Source organism: Mytilus edulis, chromosome 6 (assembly GCF_963676685.1).
Source record: "Mytilus edulis chromosome 6, xbMytEdul2.2, whole genome shotgun sequence".
Classification (NCBI taxonomy): Eukaryota; Metazoa; Mollusca; class Bivalvia; order Mytilida; family Mytilidae; genus Mytilus; species Mytilus edulis.
This window is the reverse complement of record NC_092349.1, coordinates 64,865,810-64,882,326: the sequence shown is the minus strand read 5'-3', so window position 1 is coordinate 64,882,326 and position 16,517 is coordinate 64,865,810. Positions and strand designations below refer to the sequence as shown.

General features: G+C 32.1%; 1 protein-coding gene across 5 annotated transcripts in view; it reads left to right on the top strand.

The window, feature by feature from the left end:
• The first annotated feature begins 5,774 nt into the window (after positions 1-5,774).
• LOC139528140 (transient receptor potential cation channel subfamily M member 8-like) overlaps positions 5,775-16,517 on the top strand; it is a 49,285-nt gene continuing 38,542 nt past the window's right edge. For 2 of the 5 annotated variants that reach the window (XM_071323988.1, XM_071323987.1), the window contains exons 1-7: positions 5,775-5,901; positions 9,348-9,672; positions 10,433-10,542; positions 10,733-10,821; positions 11,377-11,543; positions 12,100-12,282; positions 13,732-13,935. In XM_071323988.1, coding sequence (XP_071180089.1) covers positions 9,376-9,672; positions 10,433-10,542; positions 10,733-10,821; positions 11,377-11,543; positions 12,100-12,282; positions 13,732-13,935 — 1,050 coding nt within the window. In that variant the 5' untranslated portion in view covers positions 5,775-5,901; positions 9,348-9,375. Of the gene's footprint in view, positions 5,902-9,347; positions 9,673-10,432; positions 10,543-10,732; positions 10,822-11,376; positions 11,544-12,099; positions 12,283-12,325; positions 12,681-13,731; positions 13,936-16,517 lie in introns of those variants that run through there. The other 3 variants (XM_071323990.1, XM_071323989.1, XM_071323991.1) reach the window with 3 other exon arrangements.

The window sequence follows — 16,517 nt, the reverse complement described above, 5'->3', positions numbered from 1 at the left end:
TTTAAATGTCTTCCCCTTCAGTCTATTATGTGGTTCGCTGATTTATAAAAATAGCAACAAACACAAATTGTTAATGTATAGATTTTTATCTACATAAATAGGAATTCAGTGATTCCTATACCCTGTTTCAATGTGCACATATATCCGATATACACATGATACATGCACTGAGTACATGCATATTAGATTGCAATTATATTCTGGACGAAACATTTAAAATAGAATTGCCAGTGGTAGCTAATTATGTTAATAAAAAAAAGTAGGTTCAACAAGACAAATTGTAAAAAGTAAATGATATTTAATAAGATTTACAGTTATCAGGTCATAATGAATTATAAATCATAACAATGTTTAAGTGAATAAGATAAAGGATAACTTGTATTTTTGAATAACTAGTTAGAATTAATATCCTTTAATGCAAACTTAATGAAGTAATGTGAAATTTACAATTTTGTATTACAATAATGTCGCCAAAAACTTAATTTCACTTTATTATTGAAATTATCTTTAAGGTATTGGAACAAGTTAGTAAGAATTAATGTCCTTCTGTGCAAACTTTATGAAGTAACCAGAACACACCCGCGAAATCGCGGGCATATACAGCTTGTAAACTGTTGTAGGATGAATTTTTGTAAAAGATATTATGACTGGAGAATTTCATATAAGGTATCAAAAGCCCTCTCCTTTTTTTCCAAAGTCCGTTATGTGTTTCCTTTCTGTTATTCAATTATTTTTCGCGTTTCTGGCCTTATACCACAATTATTCAAAAATTCATATCCAAACATCCCGAAATTAAAAAAAAAAATATTCCCGCATCCCGTAAAGATCAATTCCGAAATCCCGAGCTTAAAAACACCCGATCCCACGTCGCGAATAAGTCATGCCTCCCTCTAATCTCTACCCTACTTTCATTTTGGTCAAATCACTACTTTCACTTTCAACAATAAATTTTAATGCCCCATTTATGGGAATTAGGTTTTCTAGTCTGTTCGTCCGTTCGTTCGTTCGTCCGTCCTTCTTTCCGGCTTTAGGTTAAAGTTTTAACTTTCAGCAATAAATTGTTATGCCCCATTTATGGGAATTATATTTTCCAGTCTGTTCGTCCGTTCGTTCGTTTGTCCGTCCGTCTGTCCCGCTTCAGCGGTTAAAGTTTTTGTCGAGGTAGTTTTTGATGAAGTTGGAGTCCAACCAACTCGAAACTTAGTAAATATGTTCCCTATGATATGATCTTTCTAATTTTAATGCCAAATTAGAGATTTTTACCCCATTTAACGGTCCACTAAACATAGTAAATGATAGTGCCGATGTGGCATCCTTATACTATGGACACATTCTTGTTTCCACATGTTTTACTTATTTTAATATATATGCAACTGGTATGACCCCTTAGATAGTAAATATTTCAGAAAAAAGTAGACAGAATATAGAGAGTCTCTTTATATTATCGTAGTTTACGGGTGGGTAAACGCTAAAACATAATTGTCCGAGCTCTAAGGAGGGATAATAGTTGTGCATGGTTCTTGCGATTTAAAAACCATGATATGGAGAACGCTTTGATTGGCTTATTTGTTTTTCATTTTTGTAATCTATCATACGATTGGTTGTTCTTGTGCATATTTTAAACCGAAAGTCTTATCAATGACTAAAAGTCGGTATGATAACGGAAACAATATCCGGACACCTATTTTGTCGTTTTTCTTCCAAAATAACCCAATCTGAATAATCATAAGAATGGATGTCAAATGCTACTAGTATGCATGTTACCTATAGAACTCAGAGGCATGATGATTAATTTATTGTGGAAGGAAGAGAAGCGACACACAAAATGAGGTCTTCTCGTTTAATAGTATAGAAGATGTTAAATTTACAATTTTGCATTACAATAATGTCGCCAAAAACTAAATTTCACTCTATTGATGAAATTATCTTTAAGGTATTGGAACACGTGATTAAAACAAGAACCTTGCGTATGGCCATACCTATCTAATGCAATAGTTGGAACATTTTTGAATGTGTATCTGTTTTACTGCATCGATGTTTTTTTTTTATTTACAAATAATCGGCAACTGATTGAAGGATGAATTCTTCTAACGTTTCAATCTAGTTGAAATCTCGTTCTGGAACTATTTTCCAAACATGTGATACAAGTGAAAAATATGAATGAACTCAAAAAATGTTATAATCAAAAGAGGGACGAAAGATACCAGAGGGACAGAGAAACTCATAAATCGAAATTAAAATGACAACGAACTTTACTCTGCGGAAAAAATGTGTATTTACTATGAGTACTTTTTTTTTACCTAAAGCAATTTCAAAGCCCTATTTCAATAATACTTCAGACGCGTGTTTGGTCTACATAAGACTTATCAATGACGTTCAGATTATAATAGTAAGAAAGCCAAACAAGTATAAAGTTAAAGAGCACTGGGGACACAAAATTCTTTAAGGTTGTACCAAATACTGTTTAGGTAATCTATGTCTGGGATCAGAAAATCTTTGTTTTGCGAATATTTCATACTTTTTGCAAACAGTTAATTTATAAAAATGACCACACAATTTATATGCATGTCAACACTGAAGTGTTGACTACTGGGCTGGCATCGACCCAGTGGTGTAAATAGTTATCAAAGGTACAAGGCTTATTATTTGATACGACGGACGCTCGTTTTGTATACAAAGGACTCCCCGGTGACGCTCAGATCAAAATAGTAAGAAAGCCAAACAGGTATTAAGTTGAAGAGCATTCAAAATATGCAATAAACTTGCAATCCTATATTACTTAAAGGTATGGTCACTTTCAAAATTCGTAAATATCCCTTTCCTTTCTATATCCAAACTACAGATTCAGAACAAATATTCTGAGATTCATACATACACGTTTATCATATATAAAGGCATATACTTATCTTTAAACAGAAGAAACTGCATAGCATGCACTGCATATGCTTTTCAAATACCACAAAATTACATAATGTAACTTACCAGATAAACTGAAAGTCATTACTTCCAATTCAAAATATGATACGTCAGGGAGTATTAACGTTCACTAAATATAATGTCTCTATATAAGTTTCACTATGTGAGGTTTCAATAAAAAAACAAATGGCTCTCAATGACCAATAAGAACTGAACATAAAGGTAAACAAGATGTGACAATTAATTTACATATGAGTTGGACAGGAAGAAACAGTTACAACTTTTGCTCAAGGAAGTATGGCTAGAACTTTCGTACAATTTAAAGGGGTATTAGCTGTCAAATTCATGTTCACCTATTTGACTTTAATTCTAATATTTGATTTATAACATATTAAAACGGATATCTCAATTCAAAAAAGTATAAAAGAAACAATGTATGATACATGGGCTCATGTATAATTTAGTCTATACGCCATCTAATTAACCATTAAGGTGACCTCCGAAGACTACCGACGGTCATATAACCAAATGTAAACATAAATAATTAAATATAGATATCAAGTTTACCAAAAATATCTACCAGGAAATATGTGTTTAATTATAGCGAAGTATGTACTACTAATATCAGTGACTAGTTCAGTAACAATGGACATCCCACTAAACTCCAAATCAAACAACTGATCTGAAAATTAAAAAAAAAACAATTACAACACTAACAAAACCCAGAGGCTCATAACTTGGGATCTGTGCAAAAATGCAGCGGGTTTAAACATGTTTTGTAAGATTTCAACTCCCCCATATACCTCTAGCCAATGTATAATAAACAAAAACACAGCAATACACACAGTAAAAGTCATCTTAAAAGTATATTGTGTTGTTACACCACTATCCCATGTTAAGAGATGGCTGAAATCCCGCTATTGTTTTACTATGGTCTGCAAATAGTAAAAAAAATAACACAAGGAACTAAGGGCTACGGTTCCACAGACAATGCAAGATGACATATTGGTCATCGTGTATAATGACAATTGGGATAACCTAAGCTAAGGTGATTGCCTTTTACAGTACTTTACAATTGTAGTCAACTTCGTATATTTGTTTTATTCAATAGATTTCTATTTTTAGTGTTTAAAACTATTTTTCAGAAACTAAAATGTTATCAATACGTCTAATTTATAGGTGACAACATTTTCATCTAGTTTGTTATTTCAATACTGAATCAATGACGGAAAAAATTGTTCCATCTTTTTTTTTTTATGGATAATGGAAACCCTTGGAGGCTTTTCTTTCACATTCAGAAAAAGCTATACCTACACCACATTACATGAGGTTCTGTGTGGTATTTACAGAATAGAGAATGATGGCAAAAACCATAACGAATAAATGAAAATGCGCCAAAAACAGAAAGAAGAGAATGGTGCAAAACGTGAAACGTCAGCTAACTCATCGCCATTCTGACCAATTATTTGGAAGGTATCCCTTGTCTCAATGTGAACTTTATGTTTCTTAAAATCAACCACTAACACTGTAGTGGAGGGTAGTAGAGACCTTTGGAAGAAATTACATGTATACTCTAGGAAAAAATCATATAATTTATATGACTTTGTTTCAAACCGTAAGTGGAGTTTTCTTTCAAATGAAGTAAGAACAATGTCTCGATAACATTCTGTTATTGAATACATCGACAGGGTGACTGTAACTGGTACTTGACGGTAAGTATTCCTCCTCAACCCTGTTGAACTCTGGGTCAATCTGAGTAAATAACGACATTAGACAAACGACTCTTTCGCTCAACTGACCCAATGCAATTATAGTGAGCACTTCCAATTGTCCATTTACGTCAAAACTGTTAGCCAAACTACTATAGGAGATATTTCCCATAAATGACAAATTTTCATTTTTGCCATTTTTATTCATGTTTGTCTATTATCATGAAAACTACGATATTAAGAGAGAAATATGTTTCCGTTATGTGTTATATATGATTTAAATTATGACAGATAAATAGACATTTTAAATCACGAAGAGTGTCCTTTGTTTAATATGCAAATAGACACAGGTGAGCTATACATGCTTTTTAGATACGTTATATCTAAGAGTTATATGCATTGTAACACCGAATGCACATATTCATAGGGGTCAGTTCTGGTTTGAATTATTGCAACTTGGTACCAAAAGAAGCAGAATTATCACATACATACATGTTTATTTAGTTGTATAATTTTTTGTTGTGATCAATTTCATTTTCTCACGAGATAACCTGAATTAGATATTATTTTCTGATGCAATATAGTTCAACCAATTGAAATTAAATTTTAAAATTGCATTATCTGTGTTCACATCAGGAGAAAACAAGAACAACTGAAAACAAAACTATATGGCCATATAAATATCAATATATTTTTCACAGTATTAGTATTGTAACAGATTTTGGACATAGCTGTTGTTACAATTCTTAATTTAAATTTTATTTAAATAAGAAAGGTAATGATTTTGTTAATATCTGTTTTTGTTATTTTTATCCTGTTTATTTTTTGTAATCCTGTTTGCTACAGTTAATCAAGGGTAACCAGGACGTTAGAAATTAGTATACAAACTGATTAAGCTGCTATAAAATTAATACTATATTAATAATAGCGAGTTTCAATTTAATTGAAATATTTTAGGTGAGTTTCTTGGTTTTAAAATAATCTTATAAAATCATTTTCTTTATAAAATTTATAAGTTAGCTTAATTCGAAGGTTTAAAAAAAAAATATTATAAAAAATACTGATAATTGGAAACTTTGAAACTTTTTATTTCACTGGATTGATTAATCATGTTAATCTTTCTATAAGACTTTTAGAGTTATCTCCCCTATATTGATTGAGCAGCGCCTAGCAGCACTGTAAACTTCCGGTTGTCTTTTCAAGTCGTGTTTATCATCTTCATGATATTTGTCTACCCTTTCTTAGTAAAATGACCTAAGATGTAATCTTGTGCCAGGTAATGAATTCAAATTTTTAAGTTTGGAAATCTAACAGCTTCCCTAAGTATAAAATATAAACTTGGCATTCAAGAGAATCTGACTAAAAAATCAAAACAAAGAACAAATCAGCATGATCAGCAAGTTTATGTTCTCAGATATTTTACAGTTCTAAAAACATTTACGGTGCAGTCCGGTGTATCCATGCACCTAAGAGTTATGACTTCACTTTATTCAACTGATAAAACCAATAATTGGATTATATTGTGTGAATACATTCTGTAACATTCATAACATACTTTTATTTTTATTTTAAAAATCTTCTGTTTGTTTATAGTTTCACCCTTAAAACTTTGTGTAATATGAGTCCAAAATTAGGGAAACCCCTGTTCTAAGACTTCCTCCAATGTCCGATGACTACGAAATATAGCTGAATTTGATCTAAGCATACCACCAAGGATACAGGGCAAAAATTATTTCAATCTGATCATCTATCAAATTGACTTGAATAAAACAAAATTTATTGAATGAAGAATTATTTTAAATAGAAATCGGCCAAATATTCTAAATCATGGGATTGCAGTTATTAATCAACTCTTGAACATTTCATTCATTTTTTATCCCTACTGACAATAACAAGACAGATTTTCATGGATCTCCATGGCCTGTTTAACGATGGCCCCCCCGCCATCGTTCAAATGTCTAGCGCCATCGTCAAATGACTCGCGCCATCGTTAAATTGTCTTGCGCCATCGTTTAATTGTCTTCCGCTATCGTTCAAAACTTCATCGTTTTTTGTAGCCTGACGCCATTATTATCCAATACAGTTCTAACGCCTGAGGGATATTCGGATTAAGATCGCTAATCACTTGTACCTGAGCTTGTACAGGTAGATCAACAAACCAGACAGGAGAATACTATCTGAGGATAGACGATCCATTTGTCGAATTAATCAACTAAGTTTCAGCAAATGATTATGATAATTTAGATTAAATAAATAAATTAATAATCCAGTTACAAAGAAAACAGTTTAACAAGTCGAACATGTGCTTTATTTTGACTTACGCAATCAGCATCCCCCTTTTTTAAGAAGTACAAAATAAGACGCAAAACAGTAAATATTATTTCATCGCAAATAACTCGAGTAACGATAATTTAGAACTACTTTTAAAGTTTAAAGGTAAAAATTTAAATATTTCCTGTAAAGAAATATCGTATCGTTATTCCGAATTCATTTCATATATTACAATCAAATTGATACATCCGCGTTTCCGGTTTCTATTCAGACTCGAAAGATGCATGTTGCACAGCATCAATTTGCCAGATAAAGTCATTAAAAACCTTTTCATTTGTCAACGTTTGCTTTACAAATCTCTAACCTTTTACATAACCCATACAAATCGTTTTGTTGTTGCTGCAAATCAGCCATACCGGTAATGGGTTCTGCATTTGACAGTGTCCATGAAAAATAAGCTCCACATCATATTATTTTTAACACCCATAACAATTACCAAAAATACAAGTAATCTACATGGGGACCTTCATGACAGCTTTTGGTCATTCTCGACTAAGGGGGGGCCATTATTATTATTTATTATCAGAAGACTTGGCATTTGAATGGTTATAAACGGCAATAAATGAAAATATTGATACTTCTTATTCTATAATGAAAATTCAAATAAATATAATTTAAATAAACAATGAATTAGCATGTTCAACATTCCTTGTATGGAGGGATAAAATACTTCCGATCGCGCTACACTGTACAGCGTAGACACGGATTGTAATGGTGAAAGTTCCTCCATCGTTCAATTTTCATCCATGGAGATCCCTGAATGATTTTATTTGTGTTACTGTTACTGTGTTGATATGACAAAATCAGCTAATGTACGGTATTATTCAGCTTGAACACTAGGGTTGCCACTAACAATATATATCAAGTTCGTATTCTTTACCATGTTTACTATTTGCTCACTCAATACATACAAAGTTAAGCATTTGATGGTTTATTTTTATATGTGGTTTTATAGGCTTGAATTCCTGACAATACTGTCAATAGACAGTGATATTGTTTTCCTTAAATTAATGGAGAATAAAGGCTTTTTCCCCTGGAGAAAAATCCCAATTTGAAAAAAAAATGGCTTAAAATTATTCCCCAAAAGACTAACTTTTTTCCCAAACAGTGCAGTCTCAGTAGTATTTGTGCATGAATACAAACTGAAAAACACTCATTTAATAAACCATTTTCATGCCTAAAATGACTATATGTGCAGATTTGAGGGTCTATTTATGTATCATGACTGACAATAAGGGGTCTTTTTTCAAATGAGGGTTTACCTCTCAAAACGGGGTCTGCAAATTGAAGTTCCAGTCAAATTCATCTTTCATTATAAATTTCCCAATTTGATAAAAATGACGCATATTTTCCCAATAAAAAAGGGTAGAGGTAGTTTTGAAAAAAGCCAACAATATCACTGATAGAGAAAGGGAGAGGCAAAACAAAACCACTCTTATGGCCTAATACTTTTAGACACATACCAAACTCAAAGGAAACATATAAATGGTCCTTATTTTTCCCAGGAAGCAAGTTAACTCGTACATTGTACCATTGCAAACTGGTACTGGTCCAAGGATCCGGAAATTTTTTCATCTAATTTCGGTCATTTTCATACAACTTAAAAGTTGATGCCCCTTTTCAAAAAATGATTGTCAAAATCACATTACTGCATGAGACTCATTATGATTATGCTCATACTCGATCGTCATGTTCGTAGCATCAACAAACTTGTTTCACTGTTGCATCGCATTTGCTTCATGATTTGTCCTACCATTTTCCAAAAATCGACTGGTCACTATGAACAGTCAACTCCTATCACTGTCAATGACTGAATTCATACCATTAAAAACATATGTATTGATTTTGAAAATCCTAACAATATAATTAAGTTGTTAATAAACGTGTTAATTGATGTATATTAAATTCCTTTGTTTGTGTTTCATTAAACACATCACAATAAATTTCATGCATGATGATAACTTGAAATGTGCAGTGCCTGCTGAAATACCATATAAAACAGTCTTTTGATTTCATCTAGGTCCTAGAATAAAATATTTTTCATTTCCCCAATCCCGACCAAACCTGAAAAAAATTGTGCGACTCATAAAATTTTATTGTCAAACCTAAGGCAAATATACATTTTCAGGCTTGTCAAATTGACTGATATTGTTCCAGCTTTTTTGAAAAAATAAAAATATTTCTCTACCTATATGTACCTTCCCACACCTGGCTTGGCAGGGTCAGGATTGGGGAAACAAAGAATATATTAATGTAGGCCTAAATTGGAGAAAGTTTGAATCTTAAGCACTGATCATCTTAAGACTTAAGGGGTAGGTGAATGTTGTATTCAATGCCTTAATTTGTTGTGAAACACGATTTTTGCTATTCTTGAGGTATATATTGTTTTAGGTGAATACAAAAACTAAACAGACTCAAGATGGCAGGGGTTGGGAATAAACTGATGGAATCAAAGATACACCCTACTGGCAGGAACTTACAGGCATTTGGAATGGAGGACTTCAGCTCTCCGTCACAGTTTGACACAGGAGGTGGAACAAATTCACGGCTGATGATGACAAGAGATCAAATTGATGAACGCAGAGCTAGAACACAAGAGAGACTTACATTAGAGGATGTTAGATTTTCAGACATGAGGAAGAAAGTACCTCTAATGGGAAGGGTACCACTCAGTAGAATGATGAATTCTGATCAGGAGGACAAAAGTTTTGAGAAGGTAGTTAACATGTATAAAAACACAGAATATACAGAAAGTTTGAGTCTGTGTCATAGAGGAACCATGTAAACTGAGAGAAAAAAATGCAAATGGGCCAGTAAAGAAAAGTAATTTGTCACAGGTTAAGGAGAGAGTTGGGCCCTACAAACATGTTTAAATGCATCGGATACATTTTGATTCTACAGTAATTTTTTACAAAGATAAATTGCATGCAAGTTATGTTTTACTTAGTTAATTAAGATATGTTATAAAAGGAATACCATTGTGTGCTACTTTTAGAGTTTAAAGAGGGTCTAAATTTTAGACATTTACTCAAAATTTTGATTTCTTTGGAATTAATTTTCTATTCTTTGGACAGACATATCTAACTTATTTTATTCAAAAGATAAACAAAAGCCTTTTTTTTTTGTAAAACTATTTTGCGTACCATGACATTATGGAGTGGGCTCTTTGTCTGTGTCACAAGTCTATGGAAATGATTTATTTTTGTGGAAATAATTATGTTTATTATATAGGGAATCAATCATTGAAGCATGACTAAGGCAGTCAGTGGGCCCCCACTTATGAAAATTTCTGGATCTGTCATTGTATTTGGTTTTTTTTATTGTTGTTTTTTTACAAAGATAAGGCCACTTGAATGTTTTTTTTTATGAAATGGTCATTTTATAGCTGTATTTAACATGTGATAGGGGTTTGGCTCTTTATATTATTTATCAAGTTTTTAAATGTTTTAAAAAGAAAACTATTTTTGTCTTTTAAGCAAAAGTTGGACCATATTGCGTTCATCAGACAAAACTTCAAGCAGTTAGAATGTCAACAATTTGTTCCTGCACCAAATCAACAAAAAATAGAGAAGACAGAGGCATTGAAGTATGTACATGTAATTGGTATAAATGTGCACAAAATTATCATTTATATATTTTCATTAAAATTATGACAAGCAACAAATTCTTTCAACAATCTGATAGAAAATACAAAAAAATATGACAAAAGAACCTATGCTTGACCAGATTAAAAATATTTTAATTTTATTTAAATCTGAAATTATTTTATTTTTCAGATGTCACTGTGGAGAAGTTTTGAAAAACCATGTTCCAAATGAATTTACACCAGTAGGAAAACGTAACTTTGGAAACCTAATTCCAGCTGGTATGTTTAACATGTATAACATGGTATAAGGACTTGTACATTTTTTTTACTACTAAATATAGTAACCTACAGATTTAATATTAATCGTTTTGAACAAATCTTTATAACCACAGTAAATGGTATTTATAAACACATAAATAGATATTTAGGAACACAGGAATGGAACATTAATGATTATGTATTTCAAACAGTACCAACTATGAATAACTTTTAATCATCCATTGTAATTCATTAATAGAATTTATATATTCTAACAAACAAATGGAGTGTTAGTTGCTACGTTAAAAAATTCATGACTTTCCAATCTAACATGTCTTGTATCAAAGAAAAAAGCAAATTTTTATAGAAGTTTATAGATATTTAGGTATTTAGTGTATGGGGTGAATGGTTGAGTACCTCATGCATTAAAAAAAAGGATATTCTGATTTTAACAACCAAAAGCATCACTGAACTATTTCAGTAAAACTAAAAAATAATGCTAAATAAAAAAACATAGATATTGATTATACCATGCATGCTTAAAAGATTGTTAATGTCATTTATCATGTTTTACAGATTTAAAGCCTTTTATTAATCCCAACAACCTTGGATCTAAACCTCCTGAAAAGTTCCCTCCCTTGGAATGGAAAGCTGATCAGGCTATAAAAGTAAAAAATACAACGTCTTTTGGCAAAATCAAATTTACTGGTATGGAACAAGTTGGTGGCATGAAACCTGCAAAGGTACTTTAACCAGGAAAATTCAATTATTAAAAAGAAGTTAAAAAAGATGTGGTATAATTGGTAACTTGATAGCAATACCACATTACTAGGGAACAAAAAAAAGACATCTTAGTTCAGTATTTTCAAATGCACTTTTTATCACTAACTTCAAAACAAAATAAAATATTTGTTATAAACTAAATATTTATATTACACATTTTGCAAGTACTTTTAAAATGATTGACTCCTTGTTTGATCATACAATTTGGCAATAATGACCAGTAACATGCATATGTACATGATGTAAGCACTCTTTGCATCTGTCAGATACCTATTACCTTTATTTCCATACTTGGAATTTTGCTTAGGACAACAGGTAGGGCAGCTTTTTGTTCATAATAATCAAATGGTGCAAGAAAACCTGAATAAGTAATGTTTCAAAATACATTTTTGATTGGGTTTTCTAAAATAAAGTGATTATTGAACGAAATAGCACATGGGTAGGAGGCTACCAATGGTTTCTGTGCAATAACAAAAGACACCATTTCTTGATTAATCCATTTAATATTTGTTCCAGTACTTACGTTTAACAGATGAAGAACAACCAGATTCAGTTGGCCTGGCTATAAAGCTGATGAAAGACCACTGGAGAATAATGGAGCCAAATACACCTAGTCTGATCATATCTGTTGTTGGTGGTGCTAAAAACTTCAAGCTTAATGGTAAAATGAGAGAGACTTTTCAGTCTGGTCTAATTAAAGTAAGTATATTGGTCTATGGTAAAATGAGGAAGACTTTCCAGTCTGGTCTGATTAAAGTAAGTATATTGGTCTGTGGTAAAATGAGGAAAATGTCCAGTCTGGTCTAATGAAAGTAAATATATTGGTCTGTTGTAAAATGAGGGAAACTTTCCAGTCTGGTCTGATTAAAGTAAGTATATTGGTCTGTTGTAAAATGAGGGAAACTTTCCAGTCTGGTCTGATTAAAGTAAGTATATTGGTCTGTTGTAAAATGAGGGAAACTTTCCAGTCTGGTCTGATTAAAATAAGTATATTGGTCTGTTGTAAAATGAGGGAAACTTTCCAGTCTGGTCTGATTAAAATAAGTATATTGGTCTGTTGTAAAATGAGGGAAACTTTCCAGTCTGGTCTAATTAAAGTGAATATATTGGTCTGTTGTAAAATTAAAAAAGTATAGTAAACTGTGGTAAATGAGTTAAATTTTCTAGTCTGGTCACTCATAAGTGTACTGTGGATTTCAATTATTTTCCTGCATATTTTTAATGGATATATGATTTCCTGGTTTTGCAATAGTTGATATTCAAGCCTATAGAAAATTTATACTTAGTTGAACATTTAAAAAATTTCTTGCATCACCTTAATACCAGCAAAATCCATGAAAAATTAGGGAAACTTCAAAACTGGTCTTATTAAAATGTAACTTGGGATTCACTTATTTTATGATTTTAAATGGTCTGTTGTAAAATGATGGAAACTGTCCAGTTTATTCTTTGATTGTTATTTTGTAAGATACAGGAGACATTCAGTTTTGAATTCTTAAGTGGTTTGGAATAGATTAAGGGACAGTCTGGTTTTAAAAATGATAACAGAAAAAGACTTGTTGTAAAATTAGGTAGCATTCTAGTTTGGTGCAAGTATAGTTCCTATTATCGACATGTGTCTCTGATTTATGAATTTGAACAATAAGGTGATGTCTTAGGTCAGACAAGATACTTTTGTAAATAATTTATATGATGCTGTTTAACAGGATATTTTGCATCACAAATTTCAACAGTAGTAACACACTAACAATACTTTCAATAGTCATTGAACCTTTCTGGAGCAACCACAGGACTTCACGGACAACAGCTTGAAAATTCCAAATTCATGCAGTTTTCTCTCCAGGGCCTTTTAGCATCATGGTGATGACATATTGCTAGAATATGATGCTGTCTTAAATTAGTTTCTCATAGATAGGAGTGGTATGAATGAGATGGAATAATTTTTTAGAAACAAGAAGGTATTTCATAATTCCCTGCTTACCAGGATGACATTAGGAATTTATGAGGAGAAAACTGTACTAATTGTTGTTTGATGTTAAAGGTGGTAAAATATATATTTAGTTCAGATGTAAGATATCAGTTTTATTTGACTCTAAGGATTCATGATAATCCAATATAAAAAAAATCATTTTTATTATTATTTTACAGGCTTCCCAAACAACAAATGCCTGGCTTATAACCTCAGGATTCAATATGGGAGTAATGAAGGAAGTAGGATTAGCAGTGAGAGAAGGCCAGTCATTCGAATGGTATAAAGACAGATTTGCCCATGTTCTACGTTGTATTGGAATAGCTCCATGGGGATATGTTAAAAATAGACATGTCTTGACAGATCATAATATTAATGTACAGGTAAATTTTATAGTTGATTTATCACATTTAAAATACACTGTTGATTAATTTATTTTTCATGGGTACCAATTTTTCGCGGATAAAGGTAAACATGTATGTTCGTGGATATTTAATTTCGTGGTTTTGCTGAGGTCTGAATACAAGCCTATAGAAAATTTGTTATTTGTTGAACATTTAATTTCGTGTTTAACCTGTACCCACAAAATCCACGAAAATTGGTATCAAATGAATAATAATGAATCCACAGTATTCAAAAGGAACATATGTTGTCCGTTATTAAATGTTGACAGTAGAAATAGCTTCAAATTTGAAAAAGGTATACATGCATGGATTGCTTGCTTTTGCATGAAAGTTTTTTTTCTGATTAGATGATTTTCTCATAGTTATATTTAATCTTAGAATTATGATATTGTTTTAGGAAAACACACAGGGTCAGCCAAAATAGACTAGGTAATGAAAAGAGAGGACATACCTTGTATTTGGGGTATATGAGATATATGTGTGAGGCTTCATATATTTGCTGGTAGCATTCCATGTTTAAAACAAATTTGCTTTAAAATGAAAATACTGCAGCCTTTGTTAACAAAGAAGTTTAAATCTTGCTTATTTTATGTCAGAGCTTAATTAGAAAGAAAAGTCTAATCTTCTTCTTTCAATACTAAATTCTATAACAATGACAATAAGTACAACACTTTATTTTTAGAAAAATGTTTTTATTCAGATGGTTGAAATGTCTGAAAAAGAAATGTCCTTTGACGGAAATGTTCTATACAAAAAAGTCCAGACTGAAATGTCTGCCCACGTAGTTCTAAAAATACACCTTGTGACCTAAGGGGGTTACCCTCCTGGAGTCCAATCCAAATTTTGCTTGTCTAAATAACCCAAACATGCCTTCATTATTATATGCAGTAGTCCCTTCTTAATAGTTTTACTGAATAGTTTATTTAATGGAAATGGGCCGCCTTTGTACCCATGCAGTATAAAGTAAGTCTTTGAACGTTAATATATTTTATGTTCCTAATTGAATTTTTTGTATTGTTTTATTGAAGTAGGACTAATAAGTCCACTGGTGCAGTGCCAGGCTATTTATGAAAAGCACCTACAAAGATGTGCTTATTGGCATAGAATAAACAGTAGAAAGTAAGAACCTATATTCTGTGTAACAGATTGGGATAGTTACATTGATATCTTGGTGGCACATGAGATGCATCTAGATTTTAGTAAATTCCAGTGTATAGACTTTTGACGTGTTGTACATATATAGTATAGTGCATTATTGAATAGCATGTGTGCCTTAAATGGACAGTCCAAATGTATATAAAATGGTGATGGAAAAGATCACTGCACATTTTATAGTGAATTACATAATTAATTACTTTAATGGTACTTGTATACATTCCTCATTTTTTAAATTGAGCATGTTGCTGGGATAGAATCCTTAATTGACAATTGGATGTGACAATCAGGTATTGTGAGTTTTAGCTTAGTCGTCAGTATGCCAGGCAGTGTTGATATCCTTTATACCAGTATCTTGAAGTTGAACAATTGAGTTATAGGCAAAAATAATTATACTGATTTGTGCACCGAACATTTCTTACTTTAAATTGTTTCCTGCACATCGCACACAGTTGCTTACTATAATTGTTACTAAACCATATAACACTACAAAAATAGTGGTACTCCAGATAATGGAGGGAAGAATAAAGGAGAAATATCTTGATTAGACTTCTTCAAATTTATCTGGTTCACGACTTTTAGAAAATCATTAGCATACACATGCATAATAATGAATAAAGGCAAACCACAACTCATATAAAATTCCTTTATTTTTCAAACTTCCCTTGGTTTGTAAGAGTATCCTTTTTTTAGCTCACCTGGCCCGAAGGGCCAAGTGAGCTTTTCTCATCACTTGGCGTCCGGCGTCCGGCGTCCGTCGTCCGTCGTCGTCGTCCGTCGTTAACTTTTACAAAAATCTTCTCCTCTGAAACTACTGGACCAAATTAAACCAAACTTGGCCACAATCATCATTGGGGTATCTAGTTTAAAAATTGTGTCCGGTGACCCGTCCAACCAACCAAGATGGCCGCCATGGCTAAAAATAGAACATAGGGGTAAAATGCAGTTTTTGGCTTATAACTCAAAAACCAAAGCATTTAGAGCAAATCTGACAAAGGGTAAAATTGTTCATCAGGTTAACATCTATCTGCCCTGAAATTTTCAGATGAATCAGACAACCCGTTGGTAGGTTGCTGCCCCTGAATTTGTAATTTTGAGAAAATTTTGCTGTTTTTGGTTATTATCTTGAATATTATTATAGATAGAGATAAACTGTGAACAGCAAAAATGTTCAACAAAGTAAGATCTACAAATAAGTCAACCTGACCAAAATGGTCTGTTGACCCCTTTAGAAGTTATTGCCCTTTATAGTCAATTTTTAACCATTTTTCGTAAATCTTAGTTATCTTTTACAAAAATCTTCTCCTCTGAAAATACTGGACCAAATTAAACCAAACTTGGCCACAATCATCATTGGGGTATCTAAATTAAAAATTGTGTCCGGTGATCCGGCCAAGTAACCAAGA